The 25,020-nt window shown below is 39.6% G+C and overlaps 1 protein-coding gene across 2 annotated transcripts in view; it reads right to left on the reverse strand.

Moving 5' to 3' along the window:
• Positions 1-25,020, reverse strand: part of LOC126295442 (uncharacterized) — an 82,503-nt gene that overhangs the window by 43,579 nt on the left and 13,904 nt on the right. For both annotated transcript variants that reach the window (XM_049987940.1, XM_049987941.1), the window contains 4 exons: positions 14,027-14,189; positions 11,933-12,050; positions 6,293-6,454; positions 429-665 (listed from right to left, as the gene is read on the reverse strand). In XM_049987940.1, coding sequence (XP_049843897.1) covers positions 429-665; positions 6,293-6,454; positions 11,933-12,050; positions 14,027-14,160 — 651 coding nt within the window. In that variant the 5' untranslated portion in view covers positions 14,161-14,189. The remainder of the gene's footprint in view (positions 1-428; positions 666-6,292; positions 6,455-11,932; positions 12,051-14,026; positions 14,190-25,020) is intronic.

Below are 25,020 nucleotides of genomic sequence, written 5' to 3' on the forward strand. Positions count from 1 at the left end.
TATTTCTTTAAGAATCTGCTCAGGAGTTATCAATTAAGTTGGCATCGAATAATTCATTCTCAGTGCTGCTCTTTATAAGTATTTCCACAATCTGCACTTAATACAACACTGACACCTTGTCATTTCCTTTATAGAACAGATGATAAGATCACAACAATGTAGCCATCCACAACTCAGCTGCCAAAGCTGAAAAGCTACTGAGACAGGCAGAAAAATTTCCACTGTAATCTTAAACCTACTGAGTAGTGACATGTCTACACTCATCATTAATGCACAGGTCTCGGCAAGGGGGCGTAACTTGCACCACCAAAGGAAAACCGAGAAGCTGAACTTAAACTTGTCAATAACACTTAGGAATCAGTGGAGCATGACAAGTAAATGTATCAATGAGTTAAGCACACTAAATCAAAACTGATGGCCAAACACACCTTGAAGAATGGCAGATGCCGCTGTAGTGTGTCATCTACGAGAGTGTCTCTGGTGTACGACAGCACTGTGTCCACCTTCACGGTGGCACTCTTCTCGATGATCTCTCGGAGCGGCTCGAGAGGATACCCCGTGATGCCGATGAACCTCGCTTTACCCACTGCCACGAACTCCTGCAGCACTGGAAGAGTCTCCCGGATAATTACATCTGGGTTCTGAACAAACTCCACATCGTGCACCTGGAAACGTGAGAGTGGAAAAGTTTTTGAGTTACTCACTGACATCAAATGTAATGGAATGTTTCCACATTCGTGGAGGAGCACAATAACATAAACTAACTTCATGACAGACTAAAACTGTGTGCCACACCAGGACTGGAATCCGCAGCCTTTTCCTTTTGCAGGCAAATGCTCCACTGACTGAGCTATCCGAGCACAACTCGCAACCTGCACTTTCAGCTTTATGAAATACTTTTGTAAAGTGATACTCTACATCTGTATTATGTTTAATGAAGTAAATGCTTATACACTCCACCAGACATTACATACATTTTGTTAGAATGTGCAGTTTTATTTCACAGCATCACATTTTTCTGATAGTTTTGTACAACAAATTGTACCGAAACTCAAGCACTTTTCAGAGATTGTAAATGTGATGTGTCTGTTAAACTGAGTGCTTCCACAGAACATAAGTGTAAATGCAAGAAAAAAACTAAGTACGATACTTCAGCTTTATATTCACTAATTTAGCACGATTTGCTGTCCAAACGTTTTGGGAAATGAGATGTCGGCAGATAAAGTTATTACTTTTACAAAGTGTGGTGATTAAATAATGAGACTGTGCAACTCCCGTTGCGTAGCTACACGGGAGGAGGCTGGTACTGAGATGTAGTTGCAGCTACCATTTGTTTCGTCTTTCTGTTGGCTTTAGTTTGGTTTTGAGCCTCGATTTTAGAGGACGTTGTTTATCACGAGAGCAGTGAACTTAAAAATTGAGCACCACATTAATCTTGAGTCACAAACAGGGGATTGTTTTTATATGTTAAATAAAGTGTTTGATGATAATGTGCACGAATTTTTGAATCCCAAAAACTGTTTTCAGTAGGGCGAGAAGAGATTGAAGGCAAATGCCTCAGTTGATCTGCGAGTTTGACAACTGAAGCAAACATAAAGAACATTAATGAGATTACACAAAACAACTGACATCTGACAAGTCCTTAGTCAGGAATACTGCAAATAAGTTCTAATCAAGTTGAAGGAAAGAGTATGAAAGAAAAAACCAAATTTCTGGAACGATTCATGTATTCTGTACCAGGACAAAGTGCAGGCACACAGTACTGTGCCTGTGAAACTGTCTTCAGCAGACAGGCACATGTCTGTACCTGAACATCCATCATATTCCTTGGATCTGGCTCCCTATGACTTTTATCTATTCTTAAAAGTGAAAAGTACATTGGAGGGACCACATTTTCAGTCTGTCGAAGAGATAAAAGCAAAAATGGCAGAGTTGTTGAAGAGGGTGTTAGTGATTGACCTTTTTCGTGGCGCCCTCCATCGGTAATGCTGGAATTCAGTATGGTGTTGGCCCATCTTTAGCCTTGATGCCTGCTTCCATTCTTGCAGACATATGTTCAATCAGGTGCTGGAAGGTTTCTTGGGGAATGGCAGACCACTCTTCAAGGAGTGCTGCATTGAGGAGAGGTATCGATGGCGGTCAGTGAGGCCCGGCACGAAGTCGGCATTCCAAAACATCCCAAAGGTGTTCTACAGGATTCAGGTCAGGACTCTGTGCAAGCCAGTCCATTACAGGGATGTTACTGTCGTGTAACCACTCTGCCACAGGCTGTGCTCGATCGTGTCGAAAGATGCAATCGTCATCCCCGAATTGCTTTTCAACAGTGGGAACTATGAAGGTACTTAAAACATCAATGTAGGCCTGTGCTGTGATAGTGCCATGCAAATCAACAAAGGGTGTAAGCCCCCTCTATGAAAAACACGACCTCACCATAGCACCACCGCCTGTGAATTTTACAGTTGGCACTACACACGCTGGTAGATGACGTTCACCAGGCATTCGCCATACCAACACCATGCCATTAGATTGCCACATTGTGTACTGTGATTGATCACTCCACACAACGTTTTTCCACTATTCAATCATCCAATGTTTATACTCCTTACAACAGTTGAGGCATCGTTTGGCATTTACTGGCATGATGTGTGGCTTATAAGCAACCATTCGACCACGAAATCGAAGTTTTCTCACCTCTTGCATAACTGTCATAGTACTTGCAGTGGATCCTAATGCAGTTTGGAGTTCCTATGTGATGATCTGGACAGATGTCTGCCTATTACACATTACGACCCTCTTCAACTGTCTGAGGTCTCTATCAGTCAACAATCGAACAATGGAAAATTCAGGATGGAATGTAACAATACCAGAGAAGGAGAGTTGCCACTCACCATATAGTGGAGATGCTGAGTTGTGATAGGCACAACAAAAAGATTCACACAATTATAGCTTTCAGCCGTTAAGGCCTTTGTCAACAGTACACACACACACACACACACACACACACACACACACACACACACACACATGCGCGCGCTCATGCAAATGCAACTTGCACACACGTCTGCAGTATCAGAGAACTGAAACCACACTGCGAGCAGCAGCACCAGTGCATGATGGGAGTGACGACTGGGTGGGGGTAAGGAGGAGGCTGGAGCGGGGAGGGGGAAGGGATAGTATGGTGGGAGTGGCGGACAGTGAAGTGTTGTAGTTTAGACGGAGGGCAGGAGAGAAGGTGCGAAGGGGAGAGGGGGTAAGTAGCGGAAAGGAGAGAAATAAAAAGAAATTAAAAGACTGGGTGTGGCAGTGAAATGACCTGTGTAGTTCTGGAATGGGAACAGGGAGGGTGCTGGATGGGTGAGGACTGTGATTAACGAAGGTTGAGGCAAGGAGGGTTACAGGAACGTAGGATGTATTGCAGTGGAGTTCCCACCTGCGCAATTCGGAAAAGCTGGTGTTGGTGGGAATATATGGCACAGGCTGTGAAGCAGTCATTGTGATGAGGGATATGGCAGCGTGTTCAGCAACAGGGTGGTCCACTTATTTTTTTGTCACAGTTTGTTGGTGGCTGTTCATGCGGACAGACAGCTTGTTGGTTGTCATGCCTACATAGAATGCAGCACAGTGGTTGCACCTTAGTTTGTAACACATGACTGGGTTCACAGGTAGCCCTGCCTTTGATGGGATAGGTAATGTTAGTGACCAGACTGGAGTAGGTGGTGGTAGGAGGATGTATGGGACAGGTCTTGCATCTAGGTCTATTACAGGGGTATGAGCCTGAGGTAAGGGATTGGTAGCAGGGTTTGTGTAAGGATGGACGAGTATATTGTGTAGGTTTGGTGGACGGCGGAATACCACGGTAGGAGGGGTGGGAAGGATAGTGGGCAGGACATTCCTCATTTCGGGGCACGACGAGAGGTAATCGAAACCCTGGCAGAGAATGTAATTCAGTTGCTCCAGCCACGGATGGTACTGAGGTATGAGGGGAATGCTACTCTGTGGCCAGACTGTGGGACTTTGGGAGGTGGTGGGAGACAGGAAAGATAAGGCACGGGAGATTTGTTTTTGTACAAGAAACCCTCATCTCAATGACTGCTTCCCAGCCTGTGCCATATGGATCCTTCCCACCAACAAAAGCTTTTCTGAATTGTGCAGGTGAGAACTTTCCCTGCAATACATCCTATGTTCCCATAACCCTCTTGGCCTCAACGTTCATTAGTCACTGTTCTCACCCATCCAGCACCCTCTCTGTTCCCATTCCAGCACTACACAGCAGTCATTTCACTGCCACACCCAGTTTTTAATTTCTTTTTATTTCTCTCCTTTTCACAACTTACCTCATCCCCCTCCACACCTTCTCTCCTGACGTCCGTCTAACCTGCAACACTTCACTGTCAGTGTGTGTGTGTGTGTGTGTGTGTGTGTGTGTGTGTGTGTGTGTGTGTGTGTGTGTGTGTGAGTGGGCGCGCGTGTGCATGTGTGTTTATGTGTCTACTGCTGACAAAAGCCTTAATGGCTGAAAGCTATAATTGTGTGAATCTTTTTGTTGAGCCTACTGCGACTCAGCATCTCCACTATATGGTGAGTGGCAACTTTCCTTCTCTGGTTTTGTTACAGTCAACAATCGAAGTCTGACTGTACACTTTTGTGCTGTATGTGTTCCTTCACATTCCCACTTCACTATAACATTGGAAACAGTGGACCTACAGATGTTTAGGAGTATGGAAATCTCGCGTACAGACGTATGACATGAATGACAGCCAATCACTTGACCACGTTCGAGGTCCGTGAGTTCCACGGAGTGCCCCATTCTGCTCTCTCACGATGTCTAAGGACTACTGAGGTCAGTGGTATCGAGTACCTGGCAGTAGGTGGCAGCACAATGCACCTAATTTGAAAAACCTATATTTTTAGGGGTGTCTGGATACTTTTGATCACATAGTGTACATCATTGCTTTGAACAATGGAAGACATGTATGCAGAGTGATGTATAGATACGGGAGTGGACTATGTTGTAGGGGATAAAAGTTAATTGTAACTTTGTAATCACGTTTCTGACACCAGTCTTGTTAATTACTTGCCGCATCTCATAATCCACCTTAAAAGATGGCAGCATTATTATGCAGAAATTTAGTTAGTGGCAAAGCAACTTTCAATGCCAGCAGCAAATGTGGACATTGTTAAATACCTGCTCTTGTGCTGAATGCAATTTGTCTTCCATTTTTTAATATAATTTCCAAACAGCTTTTTCACACTACAGTGAGGCATTAGCAAATCAGTAGAACAATGTCTGAGTTGAATTATGACCATGCTTTCTTTTCAAAAACTTTCATTAGCGTGTGCTGCAGAGTGTTCATTTTAACTGAGTAACTTAATGGGTTTAATGTAAATGTTTCTTTTTCTGACTGTGCTCTACTTTCAGTTTTAGCATAATGCTAAGAAACAATGACATAAAAAATACATTAATACTTAAAAATAAGCTCTTCAAAAATAACACAGTACTTGGCAAAAAAAGATAATGAAATAGTAAAAAAACAGTACCGAAATTGTCCATAAAATCAAATGATTTTTTCCTGTCCCTACATACAACTATTCTACTAGAGTGAAATCTCTATATAACGTTTTTCAAGGGACCACAAATTCTGAACACTGTATAGAGGAAAACACTATAAAGAGGAAGGCTTCCAAATAATAATTATAGGGCATTACTGAAGATCGGGATACCACTAATCAGCTGTGACAAATGGTGCCATAGATGACATTTTAAATTTTCACAATACTGTAATATGATATTCATTGCAAATGATCAATGTATCAAATGATTAGTTTTTTGTAATTAAAACATGGGGCCCGGTAGGTGGATGGGTGAAAGCAAATGGCGCCGAAAAGATCACAAGCAGAATGTGCGTCACATGTAACGTGACCAGGTTCTGCCGCTGACATACGAAACACGCTGAGTGCAGGCTTTCCGAGCCGGTGCAAACTGTGGATCCACAGAACGGAAAACGATGCGTCTACATCCAGTCACTTAAACATTATAAAGAGGTAAATAATTGACCAGGATTCCAAAAATATGAGCATTACATGGAGGAAATTGTAATATAGAGGAAACGCAATAAAGAGGAAAATTTAACATTGTTTATATGGGCTTTTAGTCGGGACTGAAAAAAACAGATGTAACAGAGAGGAAAACATTGTATGGAGGAATGTTATAAAGAGGTTTCACTGTACATCCAATGCACCTAACCATCCCTGCCATGTTTCTAGCTGTCAGTGGAGACCAGTCTCTTATCACCTGTATGATGTCCACATAGTCCAGTTGCAGCAGTTTGAGGCTCTTCGCGAAGCTCTCCCTTGTCTTCTGTGCAGAGAAGTCAAACATGGTGCGCGGGTCCATAGTGTAGCGGCCCACCTTGGTGGCGATGTAGTACGCCTGACGAGGTATGCCCTTCAGGGCCTGCAAAAGAGATGACAGTGGACAAATGTAAAAAGCACTGTAAACTCTGGTTGACCAGTTCGTTTACTTGAAGCCAAGTATCTGCTGCAGTGTTCAAACATCTTACGGGAATACAGACAGGTGACATCATTGATAAACACTGATATGCTGACTGATCAAACCCCGGTGATTTTCGATGCACAAAGGTAATGAGAGAAAGCTGTGAGAGATGAAATCCCGGTGATTTTTTTATGCACAAACATGAGAGAAAGCTGTGGGGGGGGGGGAGGAAATTTACCATTTGTATTGTTACTTGCAGAAGTTTGTAACAGAGCAGCCTGGCACTACTCTACTTGTTCTTATAGAACAAGCAACGGCCAGTTGCGAAAGCTCGAAATTTTGTGTGTGTGTTTGTGTGTTTTTTATTGTGCCTATCTACCGGCGCTTTCCCGCTTGGTAAGTCTTGGAATCTTTGTTTTTAATATATGTTCTTATAGAACTAATGATGCCAATGTAATTTTCTGTTTCACACAAATTTCCAGTAGTAGTACACATACAACAGCTGCACAAAGTTTCTAAAGCCTCAGTCAGGCATTATTTCATTAAACTTTATTACTCACTGTATAATTTATTGCCAATGACAGTAATACATCTGGAACATAGGAAAACATTTTATTTACAGAAATATTCCTAATTTCCATAGTTGTAGACTATGTGTATTTCAAACACAGTGCCATTAGGCTAAAAATTGTTTATTTAAATTAACACAGCTCATTCACAAGTCCATTAGTTTTCACTTTTCAAGCAACATTTTATTTCTTCCAAAAACATATTACTTCAAAAACTATTCCTGTTCAGTATTTTTATATTCTGAATGTTCGAACCTTAAAAGGTACTTCTTTCTAAAATACAATGGCACAGTTTTGTAGCACTGCTATTTCTATTTCCAAAAAATACCCTATTAGTTTCTTAATTACTCCAATAAGAAAATTTCACTGTCTAGAAGCTATTTGGTGAAGTTTGGGAATCTCTGTGCGTACTGAGATCCAATGCCATAACATAATACCAATAATTTTGCCATTTTCTACTACTGGAGCAAGTAGTTAAGACAAACTTACTTTACTGTTCAGTGTATCTTCGTCTCTTAATTGTACTGTCTTTTATGTTAATAGGTGAAATGATATATCTTAGTATTTTGCCACTGTGATTTTCTGTTGTAGGCTTGTCAAGAAATGGGCATCATGTTCTGATCTGCATCTGCAGTTGGTACATTCACTATGTCAGTCAGTGTTCATGTAAAGTTTCTATTTTGTTTATCTGCAATATCACAAAAAGCTCCTTTAAACCATTCATGGATTATTTGAACCACTCACTTGTTATATATAAATGTTAAAGTTACTTACTTACAAGCTGATCATTGTACGTTTAAAGCAATAAATGCAATGTATTAAACAAATGGACATGGTTGTATTTTGACAGTAAGTCTTTACAGTGAACAAATCTATTCATTAGCTAAAGAAAGTTCTCAAAGGTGAACATCAACAAAATTCACGACACACAGGTTGGTAACTTTACAATTTAGATGAACATTGCAGTAAAAGAGTGAGATCACAATGTGCACTTTATTTTTGTCACATTACCTTCCTCGTTACATTTGTGTCTCAAAAATGATGGGACACTGACCTGTCAAAATATTGGCGGTCATTGAAGACATCATGGCTGCATTCCCGTAAGTTGTTGAATATTTTATTCACCGGGAGAAACTCGAGTTTCACATTTACTGTGATGATTGTAAATGACAAGCTGAAACAGTGGGCCTGACAGGTATCAAGATTCTAGATATATCTGCATCCAAATACTGATCTAGCACACAGATTTTCCTTCTCACATACAATTCTGTGCAAGTCACACGTTATTACTGACTGATGTTATTTTGCACAGTACTGCAATATAATTTATGCTACACGAGGAAAATTTCTATTGTGCAAAAGCCTGCAGTAATAATAATATATAGAGTTCATTACCACAGCTCTAGTAAATAAATCTTTCCAAGTAAATGAAATGTTTCTACATTTACACCAGAATCTGTATTACACAACTCATCTCATGGTGAGTGGTACCACTACCACGTTCCCTTTGCAAATGGCACAGGAGAAGAACAAGTGTCAGTAAACCACCAAACAATTCTTTAATTTCTCTGATTTTCTCATTGTGGACATTTTGAAAAATGTATGTGGGGGGGGGGGGGGAGGAGTAATATTTTTGACCAACTCTTTCTGACACAGCAAGGTGGATACTTCCCACCTTTTATGTTTTTCTACAGCCATAAATAAACAAATTCTTTTTGCTAATTTATTTTACCAGCAACTACAAAGGAATCTCACACTCTTATTTATACTTAATTTCACTGGAATTTGTTATTCAGATTCTTAATCTGATAGTTTTGACTCCATTTTCATTAGGGCACTCATAATTCAGAAATGAAGTTAACTGAAGTAGTTAGAGATGTGAAAAAGTTTGTGGTGTAATCAGTAAAATTCCATATACTGGCCCACACTGACAATGTTCAGCATCCCAGTCTCCCAGTAGTGTATTCTAAATTACCTAAAGCTGATTATCTCCAATGTTCAGACAGTAATCAGTGATATCATAATCGTAGAACTTCACAGTGGTATGACTTGCATTAATGGAAATATAAAATCACTGTGCACATAACGTAATTTGCAGTAGGATCACCAAAAATAATTACAGTATCCAGAGGATAGTATTTGTTCAACATTAACACACTAATATCGTGTATTTACTACAGTGGCTTCAGGCTTTCATGAATATACATTAGAGATGTTAAGTGTTTAATCTGATGCACGGACATTAAGACACAAATATATTATGTTGTAGCATACTGTTTACACATTCATAGCTATTAAGTGCTTAATGTCAGGGTACATGCTGGTGAGGGAGTGGCTGGCTGTTTAACGACCAACATAAGAATGTAATATAATCTTGGAAACTACATAATGTTTTTTTTTTTTTTTTTTTTTTTTTTTTTTTTTTTTTTTTTAAAAATTGGCTGCATTAGATCCTGTTACTTTGGATGGATTTAACTGTTACCTGCTTTATGAAAGAAGTTGAAGATTAGTATATTACAAAAGTATACGCAACATTGTAATGGTTCCGTAGTGGGAATACAATTCGTACAACTAAGGCATCCACTGATAATTTTACATTAGGATATTTTACACAAATCTTAATGGGTTAATTAAGTGGTGAGGGGGCATCATTTGACATGGAAAAAATATAAAAACAAAAGTACAGTGTCAAAGTTCAGAATCTAGCAAACACATAGGCAAAACAGATAATTCAAATTATGATGGTCCAAGCTTTCAGTGTCAATCATTTCGTAAGTTAATTAGGTTTAGATCATTTAAAATATGTTCTTGGAATGAGTTGAATGTCTCTTGAGTGCTAACAATACCTCATTTTCACATTACTTAACATAGTAAAACTTTCAATTGCCGACTGTCCCTAGGTACCCTACCCTCTCTCTGCCTCGTCCCTGTATGCTCCCCCAAGCAGCACTTCATCAACCCCCATCCCTACCCTGCTATCCCTCCAACTCCCTGCCCCAGACTCCTCCTTACCTCCACCACCCACCTGCTTCTGTCATCATGCACTGGTACTTGCAGTGTGGCTTCAGTAGACAGAGACTGATTTACGAGTGAGTGAGTGAGTGAGGTGTGTGCGTGTGTGTGTGTGTGTGTGTGTGTGTGTGTGTGTGTGTGTGTGTGTTTCTGACAAAGGCCATGTTAGCTGAAAGCTCACTTTCAGACAGTCTTTTTGTTGTGCCTGTCTGTGACTCAGCATATCCACTATATCATGAGTAGCAACTATGCTTTCCACAATACACTACTGGCCATTAAAACTGCTACACCATGAAGATGACGTGCTACAGACACGAAATTTAACCGTCAGGAAGAAGATGACGTGATATGCAAATGATTAGCTTTTCAGAGCATTGACACTAGGTTGGCACCGGTGGCGACACCTACAACGTGCCGACATGAGGAAAGATTCCAACCGATTTCTCATACACAAACAGCAGTTGACCGGTGTAGCCTGGTGAAACATTTTTGTGATGCCTCGCGTAAGGAGGAGAAATGCGTACCATCACATTTCCGACTTTGATAAAGGTCATATTGTAGCCTATTGAGACTGCGGTTTATCGTATTGCGACATTGCTGCTCGTGTTGGTCGAGATCTAATGACTATTAGCAGAATATGGAATCAGTGGGTTCAGGAGGGCAATACGGAACGGCGTGCTGGATCCCAACGGCCTTGTGTCACTAGCAGTTGACATGCCAGGCATCTTATCCGCATGGCTGTAACGGATCGTGCAGTCAAGTCTCGATCCCTGAGTCAGGGCAGCACATTCTCCAGATCTCTCACCAAATGAAAGCGTCTGGTCAATGGTGGCCAGGTAACTGGCTCATCACAATACGCCAGTCACTACTCTTGATGAACTGTGGTATCGTGTTGAAGCTGCACGGGCAGCTGTACCTGTATACGCAATCCAAGCTCTTTTTGACTCAATGCCCAGGCGTATCAAGGCCATTATTATGGTCAGAGGTGTTTGTTCTGGGCATTGATTTCGTGCATGAAAATGTAATCACATGTCAGTTCAATATATTTGTCCAATGAATACCCATCTATCATCTGCATTTCTTCTTGGTGTAGCAATTTTAATGGCCAGTAGTGTATTTTTAAATTCCATCCCGGACTTTCCGTTGCAGGAAAAAATTTATTTATTCATCGAGGTAGAAAACATAACAGAGGCAGGATTCCAACTATTTTACAATGTATAGACAACTGCATCATCTGCGAAAGGCCTCAGGGAGGTTTTGATATTACCTACATCATCATTTGTACAGCCACTATAACACTTCCTTTTGGTACAATAGAAATTATCTTTACACCTGTCGATTTTGTTCTCTCAAGAGTGTTGAGCTGCACCTGCAAAGAAATTCTGAATCTAGCCACAAATCTGATCTAATATTTCGGAAGCTAACCTGCTGATCTCCAAACAACAGTGCAGAGCTGTATGGAACATATTCTGGAATCAAAGAACACGCACACACACACACACACACACACACACACACACACACACACACACACACAAAGAGAGAGAGAGAGAGAGAGAGAGAGAGAGAGAGAGAGAGAGAGAGAGAGAGAGTGTGTGCCTCTCTTTCTGTGTGTGTGTGTGTGTGTGTGTGTGTGTGTGTGTGTGTGTGTGTGTGTGTGTGTGTGTGTGTTTTGCCACATAGAGGGTGTAAATGATAACATACCCCAGTGGTGCAGTGGTGGCTGGGATATAACTTCAAATTGCCCCATGAAAGCCACCTAAGCAACAGTGCATACACACCACTCAAACACGGGAAAATGGCAAGAGCAGTTTCCATCCTTGATGAGTGGATTAGGCCTACTGCAACTCAACCTCACCTTGCCAAGAACTTCTTCAGACCTCCCGAGGCCATAGAAGGGTGCCGTGTCGATGTAATTGATGCCCTGCCGGATCGCCTCCCGCACTGCCGCAATCGCATCCTCCTCAGGGTAATCCCTACAACAGCACATGTAGTGTCATTGCAGTGGAGTTGACTTACCTTTGTGAATTAATATATCAGGTCATATATTGGCCTATTGTAATATTATACAGGGTGTTTCAAGAAGAACAGTAAATATTTTAGTAGGTAGTAATGTAGACTAAATCCAGTAAAACATTCCATACAATGTTTGTTCATTTTTTGTTGGATGCAGAGATGACAACTGTTTCAGCTGTAACTGGCATGAGACAACTACTTGAAGAAATACCCGTTATCAATTCGTCAGTGTTCATAAGAGTAGACAATATGTGCTTCTAGTGATGTAAGTGATATGTTTATAATGTTGATATATATTCACTACAATGTTTCTTTCTGCTACACACATTAATCATTATTTAACATAATTTGGAGTAGTTTAATGACATGCAGAAGATGAAGTTCATCATTACATTACAACTCTGTTGAAACAAACTTTGTGGACATCCATTTCCGTTCAGTCACCAAATCTAGGAAGGCAGAAATTTGTTTATCTAATGCATTTCTTGTACAAGATAAGCAGAAGTTTCAAGTAGAAGTTTCTGGAGAACACTGTAAAAAGCTGTAGTCAACCATTCGAAATGTAAACATTAACATCATTCACAAAGTATAAGGCCCCGCGAATAAGACGAGTTACGGAGATCAGCTGTGGACAGTGGATCTTCAACATATCAATGCTACTATTATCACTAGAATATTTTGATGGTTTATTGAACTACCCCAAACTAGTAAACAATTTGGGGAAAACCAGCTCTCCAGCAGATGAACGTTTTGTAAATGGCCCAACATACAAAGAAGTAAACAGCAGTTAGGAAAAAAAATAATAATAAAATAAAATTAAAATAAAAAAGAAAGAAAAAAAAAGAAGCAGCTGGAACTGATTCCCTGGCCAGCACATTCCCCAGATCTCTCACCAACTGAAAATGTCTGGTCAATGGTGGCCGAGCAACTGGCTCGTCACAATACGCCAGTCACTACTCTTGATGAACTGTGGTATCGTGTTGAAGCTGCATTGGCAGCTGTACCTGTACACACCATCCAAGCTCTGTTTGACTCAATGCCCAGGAGTATCAAGGCCGTTATTATGGCCAGATGTGGTTCTCATGGGTACTGATTTATCAGGATCTACGCACCCAAATTGTGTGAAAATGTAATCATATATAAGTTCTAGTATAATTTATTTGTCCAATGAATATCCATTTATCATCTGCATTTCTTCTTAGTGTAGCAATTTTAATGGCCAGTAGTGTAGATACAAAGATGCCTTTTGGACAGTGAATTGCAGGGACAGGGGCTACCTGAATATATCACATTTCATGTTTGTGCTATTTTTTTATTACAGAGATACGAGGCCATCTTTGATTTTTTTTAAATGGAACCCTATGTTAAATTTTAGCGTAACATGATGGGCTTCAAAAGATGGTTTTAAATGTGTATATCATAATATTTAGGCAAATAGTTTATGAGACACAGATATATTCTCATATCGTGTTCATCCTACAAAGCAGCGTTGTCCAATGCGACCTTTCCTATTGTGTAGAGTACATGGTAAACGTCGCGAGTCCGTCCTTACACAAACTTGCCCATTTACCCGAAAATAGTAATACGTACCTAGTACATATATGCCTGTAAAACAGGGTACGTGTAACAACTCCAAAATACTGGATTGATAATGATTAGTTATGGGTTGTAGACATATTTGGGCAAGTATAACAACTCCGAAATACCGAATTTATAACGGCTAGTTACCAGCCGAAATCTGGATCTGCTCTAATAAAGCTACAACAGAAACAACAACTGATTGCTGCTCTTTGCCATTTTGAATACTGTGTAACTGTATCACATCAATACAGGCAAAAATAATGAATTTTTTTTTTATTAGCTATATAAATAAATTTCATAGTAAATTTTGTCACATCTCCTGCACAACAAAGCACACTTCACAAGCACCACTCACCCATATATCCCCAGTGGGCCGCTACCGAACCCCAGGTGGGACACCTTGAGGCCCGTCGTGCCGAGGTCATTGTACCGCATCGCCCTCACGGCCTCCTCATCGTGGAAACCCGGAACGTAAGTTGGGGGCAGCATTTCTCACAGAGTCTTGTGCTCTGGTGTTTCTGCAACAAAGAATGGAGATTTTTGGATCTTCCAGCCTGTGGTTGCAGATAGTGATGGCAAATACAGCTTCTTTATATGCTTGAGTGATATAAGGTAAAAAGAACAATTTTACATTTCAATGTATTTACATTAGCAATATTTCAATACATTCAAACAAATGTGTTTCCTTCTCTGTTTTGTGTGGAGTTAATAGAACACTGGCAGGGTGGTATAACCTTTTTCAATCGGCGCAGAGCTTTTCAGGGCCAGACATTGCAATGGCCTCTCACTTGACATCCTGCAAGCTGCACATCGTGGCTGTCAGGTGGATGCAGTATTTCTAGACTTCCAAAGAGCATTTAAGTCACTATCATATCAATGTTTACTAACAAAAGTACAGGATGGAGCAGTTAAAAGTAGCTTATCCCTCCTCCCTCCTTTGAACGCAAAAGCAGTACTTCAATTTCTGAAATGAGTAGACAGTTTTATATGCAATAATTGATTGTTAGCATTCTTCTGTCAGCATTTTAGTTTCTTTCATCAGTGAAGTTAGACGTTTTTCTTTCCAGTTCTCAAAATGACTTTCTCAAAAGAAGAAAGAATCGAAATTGTGGATTCATTTGTGAAGACAGGTTCAGTCAAGGAAACTCATGAAATTTTTGGGGCCAAATATCTGTATAGAGCACTACCAGCAAAGAGAGCAATACACAGCCTGTATAAAAACTGGCACACCTATGGACCTGTGCAAAATGTAAAACGACACAGAATTCCTTCAGTTCATACACCAGAAGTTATTGCAGACATTCTTGAAAGAATTATGCAGGGCCTAAAGGAGTGAACACGTAAACTGACCGACAGGCACATGTAAATGGAATGAGTTGCTAGCGGATATTGAAAAGTCTTAATATGAAGCCAAATCGTGTGATAGTTGTGCAGCAATTAATGAAGAATGACAGTCAGAAACATGTAGATTACTACATGCGGCTTGTGAATATCAACGATGGTTTGTTAGAACCTTTCCATTATATCACAATGTGATGAAGGATGGTTTCATCTTTCCGGTCATGTGAAATTGCAGAACATGAGGTACTGAGCAACAGAGAGCCCTAACACTGTTTGTCAGCAACCACTCCACAATGAAAAAATCGGCATTTGGTGCAGTGTAATGAGAACGCGCACCATTGGACCAATATTTTTTGCCAGTGCCCTCAATACAGTTGCACATATGGCAATTTTTGATACATTTTGTATTCAACTCTCTGAATATGAAAGACAATACTGCTTCTTCCAGCAAGATGGGGCAACAGGACATGTCTTTTTAAGGTATCCCTGGGATATGTCCATGATGCCTTCACTGAGGAACAAATTGCCAGCAAACATTTATGGCCACCACATTCACTGTATCTAACAACATGTGATTTTTTTTTCCTATGGGGACACTTGAAGAGCAAGGTCTATGAAACAAATCCACACACTACACAGGAACTGAAAGACAGCATCTGCCATGAAAATGCTGCCATCAATATCCGAGCTTTACATCAGTGCATCTCAATATGTTACGACATGCACAACTGTGTACTGATGTTGCAGGGATCACTTTCAACATCTTCTATAAATGTATTTTTCACTCTAAATAAATAGGTCAATTTCAGCTCTTTGTTTCTGTGATTTCACTGATTTTCCTTTATACTCACACAGGCTACTTACATCTGCACCAAGCTGTTATTTTGCCGTCCTAAGGGGCCCGGGATCGATTCACAGCTGGGTCGGGGTTTTTCTCCACTCAGGGACTGGGTGTTGTGTTGTCTTCATCATCATCTCATCCTCATCCATAGGCCACCCAATGTGGCATCGAATGTAATGAGGCCAGCACCAAGGCGGCCAGACCTGCCCCGTAAGGGGCCTCCCGGCCAATGACGCCAAACGCTCATTTCCATATGGGTTGTTGAGCAAAATTTGTGACTGGATTGAGGACTTACTGGCAGTGAGGACACAGCATGTTACCTTGAATGTAGAGTCATCGACAGATGTAAAAGTAACTTCTTCATGTGTGCCTCAGGGAGATGTCTTGAATCTGTTGCTGTTCATATTGTATTTAATGATCTTGCAGACAACATTAATAGTAACCTCAGACTTTTTGCACATGATGTAGCTATCGACAATTGTTACAGCACAGAGGCACTATAACAAACATGTATGGAAAGACTGCGCACAGATACACAGTTTGGAACGGGGGGTGGGTGGTGTGGGGGGGGGGGGGGGGGGGGCCTTGGTGCTCAGTTCCTATTTGAACTAGAAACATGGGCTAAAAATTTTTTGGTCTAGAGCCCCGATCATTGGCCATTATCACAGCCACTCGAAAATCTGTCTTTCTGTAGCTATGTTACAGTGTATTAAGCAAGGTTTGAACAATGAACCAGGCAAATTGTGTGAACCGGTTAATTCCTTTTGCAAAAGTTTGTAATTGGGCAAAATTAATGATAAATGAAATGTATGTGCGATGTGCAACATTCGGATTTTAAATCCAAAAACAGTCATCCTTGTTTGGATTTTACATGCAAAAACAGTCACCCTTAGACAACTCCAGACTGGAGTAGGACTGAGGGCCACGTGTATCAGACCTTCTTGGTCCAAGGTAAGTTTTAACCTTTTGAAAAATCTTGTTTGTACATCACTTCTATACTTTAAACTTGTACGAATTGGTTCAAACTTTGCATGAAGGTACATAAATGGATAGTCAATAGCAGTTTTTTTATCCAATAATATTTATCTGTTGTCGATATACAATGTTTTAAACTAAGCTAAATGTAGGACATTGTATGTGAACTGAATGCATAGAAATGGTTTAAAGTGAATCAAATAAATAAAAATGAATTCTTATGATAAAATTGAAAACCCACTTTCAAAAATCTAGCTTCATTCAATTTTACATGCAAAAAATATGCGTTTTGTGAGGTTTTTTTACACGCACCACTTCTATATTTCAGGCTTGCGCAAAACAGTTCTAATTTTTTAGAAAGGTATTCAAATGTGTGTAAGTAATGGTTGTTATGTCGTTTTCTAAAAATATTTTTCCATTCCAGTATATAGTGGTAAAGTTGCACGTGAAAACCTGGTTTTACACAAATCACACATGCTGAGATGGTTTAATGTGATACAGATTATAATGAAAAATTTGCATATCCTTATGGTAATTGTGAGAATATTTGCAAAAATCGGTCATAATTCAGATTTGCACATGAAACTGTGTTTGCTAGAAATGTGTTTCGTTTCAAGCACTGTATTTGAACATAATTAAAAAAACTGGTTGTTACAGTCAATAATCATTTGTGCAAAATGATGTACTGTTTGACTGAGCATTTAAAGCTTTATTAATGACCACGCAGAAAATTAAATTAACCTGAAAATTACTATAAATATAGTTGTCACAAAGGTGATCACCTGATTTCTAACCAATAGAAAATGTTTTACTACATTTTCTTCTGGAACTACTATGCTGTCTTATAGAAAATTTATGTTTGGATAAAACAAGTTTAAGTTCATCAATTTTCGTACAGGATAGAAAAGTTGATAGTATTTTATCATGCATACAGTATTTCCCAGTTGTTCTGCTTATTTCAGCCAATCACATTCATACTTAATTTGGACTGGCTGTTGCAACATTTTGTGCAAAAATTATTTACTTGAGTTTTTCTAGCAGCAGTTTCTTAATTTTCGATTTTTACTATTGCGTACATTAAATAAACCATGACAAGAGTTTTCAAATATGAGATAATAACCAGAGGTATTTTCAATAGTTTATTATTTGTTGTGCAAATCATTCAACTTGTGATATAGTTAAGTTTATCTATGCCCTACGGCTGTTTTGTAAGTTTATCTATGTAATGTAAACTATTTACATCCTGTTATTTTGTGTACTTAAGTATTTATGGTTATCTTTCATATGATTCCATACACAGTCTCAGGCATACATGAATAAAACATATGTAGCTATAATGCAAAAAAATAGACAAAATTCTAAAAATATAAAACTAAACACAATAATGAAAATTTGGAAAAAATGAAACAAAAAATGTCTCCCACAGACATTGACCTTGATGTAGTGGTGAGGCTCATGCTCCAAGGACGCAGTTGGCTGTAATGGACAGCTTCAACAATACACCAGGAACGTAATCACAGAAGATCCCGGCTAATGATGCCCAATTCAAGCAACATGGTTTGAAAGACAAAAAAAAGTCTATACCATATCAGTCGCTGCCCAAGTCAACAAAATCTATATCAGCTGCCAAGCTACGGCAGTCTAGTGTCAAAATTATGGTGTAGTTAACATTGGTTGATAAGACATAGTATCATATTACACGGCAGGACAAATGCCACGTTGGATGATATAGTGGCATGTTATTTGACATAACATCATGTATGATGCTACTTTACCTCACGTGATGCATTAAGTTACATGACGTGTACAAATACTAACAAGTAAAAAAGAACAAATATGTCAAGATGTTTTCATTCAACTGTCTTTGAAGCTGCCAGATAAGTCAAAGAGCTAGTTCCTTTCTTTTACATCCCTAGCTGTGCCCAGGGCATATTCACTTTTTTTGTGCTGTGATAGGAGCATTTTCCATTCTGGTGAACTACCATCTGATAACAGCGGCACAAATATTGAGTTGTGGCAGGAAAGGCAGCCCCGGAATCTTTTCACCAGGATCTAGAGCCACAGGCTAGATTTACCAGTGAAAAATCTCTCTTTTAGAATTTCTGTAGCATGCCAGAATAACTGGCAGCACACAGATTACTTTGCCTCATTAGAGATTTAGAATTTCCTGCCTTAGCTTCCCAACCACACAATTTTATAAGCTTCTTTAGTATTTTACTGCCCGCACTATGAACTGTATTTCCCTTCTTGCGATCTGAAGTTATCGTGGAAGCAGAAGAAATAATCTCATCAAGTATCATTCACAGTATAAAGCACATTTCTTTGCAAATAAAAAACGGCAACAGAATAAACATATAAATAACTAGCAAACATAACACACCTACAGAGCTGTTGTATCTGAAGAGGAATCAGAGATAATGAAGACACTGGGCATTCTATGATGGATTGCTCATAATATTGAATGTGATCCAAAAACCAGTCAACTTCATGTATGTATGACAACAGTATGAAGAAAAGTAACACTTCACAAACTCTAGATCCACAGAGAAAAGAAAGATTACCACCGCGAAATACACGGAAGCACCAAAGAAACTGGTATAGGGACGAATATACAAATACAGATGTATGTAAACAGGCAGAATACGGTGCTGTGTTCAGCAATGCCTATATAAGACAGGAAGTGTCTGGCACAGTTGTTAGATTGGTTACTGCTTCTACAACGGCAGGTTATCAAGGTTTAAGGGGTTTTGAACATGGTATTATAATCGGCACATGAGCAATGAAACACAGCATCTCTGAGGTAGCGATAAAGTGGGGATTTTCCCATATGGCCATTTCACAAGTGTACTATACCAGGAATCTGGTAAAACAGTAAATCTCTGACATCACTATGAGTGAAAAAAGATCTTGCAAGAACCAGAACAATGACGACTGAAGCGAATCGTTCAATGTGACAGAAGTGCAACCCTTCCACAAATTGCAAACTCTTCTGAGTTTAAAAACCAAACTCCCCAGACATGAACATTTTGTTGTTGTTGTGGTCTTCAGTCCTGGAACTGGTTTGATGCAGCTCTCCATGCTACTCTATCCTGTGCAAGCTTCATCATCTCCCAGTACCTACTACAACCTACATCCTTCTGAACCTGCTTAGTGTATTCATCTCTTGGTCTCCCTCTACAATTTTTACCCTCCACACTGCCGTCCAATACTAAATTGGTGATCCCTTGATGCCTCAGAACATGTCCTACCAACCGATCACTTCTTCTAGTCAAGTTGTACCACAAACTCCTCTTCTACCCAATTCTATTCAATACCTCCTCATTAGTTATGTGATCTACCCATCTAATCTTCAGCATTCTTCCGTAGCACCACATTTTGAAAGCTTCTATTCTCTTCTTGTCCAAACTATTTATCATCCACGTTTCACTTCCATACATGGCTACACTCCATACAAATACTTTCAGAAACGACTTCCTGACACTTTAATCTATACTCAATGTTAACAAATTCCTCTTCTTCAGAAACGTGATCCTTGCCATTGCCAGTCTACATTTTATATCCTCTCTACTTCGACCATCATCAGTTATTTTGCTCCCCAAATAGCAAAACTCATTTACTACTTGAAGTGTCTCATTTCCTAATCTAATTCCCTCAGCATCATCCGACTTAATTCTACTACATTCCATTATCCTCGTTTTGCTTTTGTTGATGTTCATCTTATATCCTCCTTTCTTACTAAATAAAACAGTAAAGTAGTGAAAAACTGCAAATATCCCTCACTCGGTACGCCCATGCCTATAGCGGTGTTATTACTTGTGTAGGGTTATTCTTTAAACTATATTATTAAACTTTCTACAAGTCTGGACTACATATTTTGTATCACAGTCGTGGCATGAAAGCTTATGCAGTCCCGAACATTCACACTTGTTCTCTATCTTTGTTAATTTATACCTATTTGTGTTTTTGCATTATTTGTCATTCTAAAAGCAATATTTATATTACTATTTCAAAAAGTCTTCAATTTTGTCAGATTTTCAACCTTTATACACCGAAGAGCCACAGAAATTGGCACACCTGCCTAATATCATGTAGGGTCCCCATGAACATGCAGAAGTGTTGCAACACAACATGGCATGGACTCGACTTAGTGTCTAAAGTTGTGCAGGAGGAAACTGACACCATGAACCCTGCAGGGCTGTTCATAAATCCGTAAGAGTACAAGGGTGTGAAGATCTCTGAACAGCACATTGCAATGCATCCCAAATATGACATCTTGGATATTCGGGAATCCAGCCGGATGTTCGCGTCGTTCTCGCACGATATTTCAACATCGTGCCTCACTGTCTTCTTCAGGTGCTACCTGAGACTCTCAGGTAGCACCTGAAGAAGACAGTGAGGCACGATGTTGAAATATCGTGCGAGAACGACGCGAAAATCCGGCTGGATTTCCGAATATCCAAGATGTCAACAGATCGCCGGGAAAGCATGAAGAATTACATCCCAAATATGCTTAGTAATGACAGCCTTGGGAGAGCCAGTCATGATCAACTCTACCATCTGGCAAGCAAGATGTATGAGACAGGCGAAATACCCTCAGACTTCAAGAAGAATATAATAATTCCAATCCCAAAGAAAGCAGGTGTTGACAGATGTGAAAATTACCGAACTATCAGTTTAATAAGTCACAGCTGCAAAATACTAACGCAAATTATTTACAGACGAATGGAAAAACTGGTAGAAGCCGACCTCGGGGAAGATCAGTTTGGATTCCATAGAAATGTTAGAACATGTGAGGAAATACTGACCTTACGACTTACCTTAGAAGAAAGGTTAAGGAAAGGCAAACATACGTTTCTAGCATTTATAGATTTAGAGAAATCTTTTGAGAATGTTGATTGGAATACTCTCTTTCAAATTCTAAAGGTGGCAGGGGTAAACACAGGGAGTGAAAGGCTATTTACAATTTGTACAGAAAGCATATGGCAGTTATGAAGAGTCGAGGGGCATGGAAGGGAAGCAGTGGTTAGGAAGGGAGTGAGACAGGGATGTAGCCTATCCCCGATGTTATTCAATCTGTATATTGAGCAAGCAGTAAAGGAAACAAAAGAAAAATTCGGAGTATGTATTAAAATCCATGGAGAAGAAATAAAAACTTTGAGGTTCGCCAATGACATTGTAATTCTGCTAAAGACAGCAAAGGACTTGGAAGAGCAGTTGAACGGAATGGACAGTGTCTTGAAAGGAGGATATAAAATGAACATCAACAAAAGCAAAACGAGGATAATGGAATGTAGTTGAATTAAGTCAGATGATGCTGAGGGAATTGATTAGGAAATGAGACACTTAAAGTAGTAAAGGAGTTTTGCTATTTGGGGAGCAAAATAACTGATGATGGTCGAAGTAGAGAAGATATAAAATGTAGACTGGCAATGGCAAGGAAAGCGTTTCTGAAGAAGAGGAATTTGTTAACATCGAGTATAGATTTAAGTGTCAGGAAGTCGTTTCTGAAAGTATTTGTATGGACTGTAGCCATGTATGGAAGTGAAATGTGGATGATAACTAGTTTGGACAAGAGCAGAGTAGAAGCTTTCGAAATGTGGTGCTACAGAAGAATGCTGAAGATAAGATGGATAGATCACATAAGTAATGAGGAGGTACTGAATAGAATAGGGGAGAAGAGGAGTTTGTGGCACAACTTAACAAGAAGAAGGGGCCGGTTGGTAGGACATGTTCTGAGGCATCAACGGATCACAAATTTAGCATTGGAGGGCAGCATGGAGGGTAAAAATCGTAGAGGGAGACCAAGAGATGAATTCACTAAGCAGATTCAGAACGATGTAGACTGCAGTAGGTACTGGGAGATGAAGAAGAGGCTTGCACAAGATAGAGTAGCATGGAGAGCTGCATCAAACCAGTCTAAGGACTGAAGACCACATCAACAACAACAACTGCAGAAGAAATGCTAGAAAGCCCTAACACATCATCTGTGCAGTCCTGATCTCTCCCCATGCAGTTTCCATATTTTTGGAGCCCTAAAGAAAAACATTCATGACCGTTGGTTTGCTTCAGATGAAGAGGTGCACACCTGGGTACAGTCATTGTTCTGCAGGCAACTGCAAACATTTTTCCATGAAGGAACTGACTGTCTCGTCTCACAATGTATGATTACTTTTGAAAATTACCGAACTATCAGTTCGGCTGCAAAATACTAACGCGAATTCTTTACAGATGAATGGAAAAACTGGTAGAAGCTGACCTTGGAGAAGATCAGTTTGGATTCGGTAGGACTGTTAGAACACATAAGTCAGTACTGACCCTACGACGTATCTTAGAAGATAGATTAAGGAAAGGCAAACCTACGTTTCTAGCATTTGTAGACTTAGAGAAAGTTTTTGACAATGTTGACTTGAATACTCTCTTTCAAATTCTGAAGGTGGCAGGGGTCAAATACAGGGAGCAAAAGGCTATTTACAATTTGTAGAGAAACCAGATGGCAGTTATAAGAGTCGAGGGGCATGAAAGGGAAGCAGTGGTTGGGAAGGAATGAGACAGTGTTGTTGCCTATCCCCAATGTTAGTCAATCTGTATATTGAGCAAGCAGTAAAGGAAACAAAAATTTGGAGTAGGAATTACAATCGATGGAGAAGAAATAAAAACTTTGAGGTTTGCCAAAGACATTGTAATTCTGTCAGAGACAGTAAAAGACCTGGAAGAGCAGTTGAACAGAATGGACTGTGAATTGAAAGGAGGGTATAAGATGAACATCAACAAAAGCAAAACGAGGATAATGGAATGTAGTCGAATTAAGTCGTGTGATGCTGAGGAGACACTTACAGTAGTAAAGGAGTTTTGCTACTTGGGGAGCAAAATAAGTGATGGTCGAAGTAGAGAGGATATAAAATGTAGACTGGCAATGGCAAGGAAAGCGTTTCTAAAGAAGAGAAATTTGTTAACATCGAGTATTTAAGTGTCAGGAAGTCATTTCTGAAAGTATTTGTGTGGAGTGTAGCCATGTATGGAAGCAAAACATGGACGATAAACCGTTTAGACAAGAAGAGAATAGAAGCTTTTTAAATGTGGTGCTACAGAAGAATTCTGAAGATTAGAAGGATAGATCACATAACTAATGAGGAGGTATAGAATAGAATTGGACAGAAGAGAAATTTGTCGCACAACTTGACTAGAAGAAGCGATCGGGTGGTAGGGCATGTTCTGAGGCATCAACGGATCACCAGTTTAGTACTGGAGGGTAGCATGGAGGGTAAAAACCATAAAGGGAGACCAAGAGATGAATACACTAAGCAGATTCAGAAGGACGTAGGTCAGATTCAGAAGGATGTAGGTCACATTATGTAATGGGAGATGAAGAAGCTTGCACAGGATAGAGAAGCATGGAGAGCTGCATGAAACCAGTCTCTGGACTGAAGACCACAACAACATCGGTTGCTGAACCTCAAGGACCAGAAAGTCCTTAATGAAATGAAAATGATGATGACGAGTATCATGAACTGTTGTAATAGGTCATAATTGTGTGTGTGTGTGTGTGTGTGTGTGTGTGTGTGTGTGTGTGTGTGTGGTGTTTTTACTATCTGTTCTTTATGTTCTTATTCAGGTTTCACATTAATTACATACTCTACAAATGCAAATGACGCTATTGTTACTAGCCTACAAATGGAAATTTAGTGAACTAACATTAACAATAAATATAATCTTAAATATTAAGTAATATTTCATAACATATAGTGGGTACATTAATTTTTTCATAGTCAGTATAGGATGTGCAGACTTGGTTAAAAAAAAAAATTCAGACCTCTTTTAGTAGTGGTGTGTCTCTATAAATTTGATATTTACGAACATCTATTTTTCTCAAAGTTTCTGTACTTTACGCCTTCATAATTGTCAGTGCCTCTCATATAAATTATAAGCCTCCTAATATGACAGTTGGTTCCAAAATATTTTTGTTTGCTGATGACACTATCTTGGTAGTGAACGATACTAAGTGTAAAATATACAATCTTTCACGTACTGAACTTGTAAGAAACAAATCAATGCTAAATCACAGTTAAGATTTAGTTTTTACAGTTTCTATAACACAATTCAACAACGGAGTTGAGGATTGTAGGGTCCCCCTAAATATGTCAGGTCTGCACTACACATCAGAGGCTGCTACTCAGATAGCTGACAGTGTGTGG

The sequence above is a fragment of the Schistocerca gregaria genome, chromosome 11 (assembly GCF_023897955.1).
Source record: "Schistocerca gregaria isolate iqSchGreg1 chromosome 11, iqSchGreg1.2, whole genome shotgun sequence".
Lineage (NCBI taxonomy): Eukaryota > Metazoa > Arthropoda > Insecta > Orthoptera > Acrididae > Schistocerca > Schistocerca gregaria.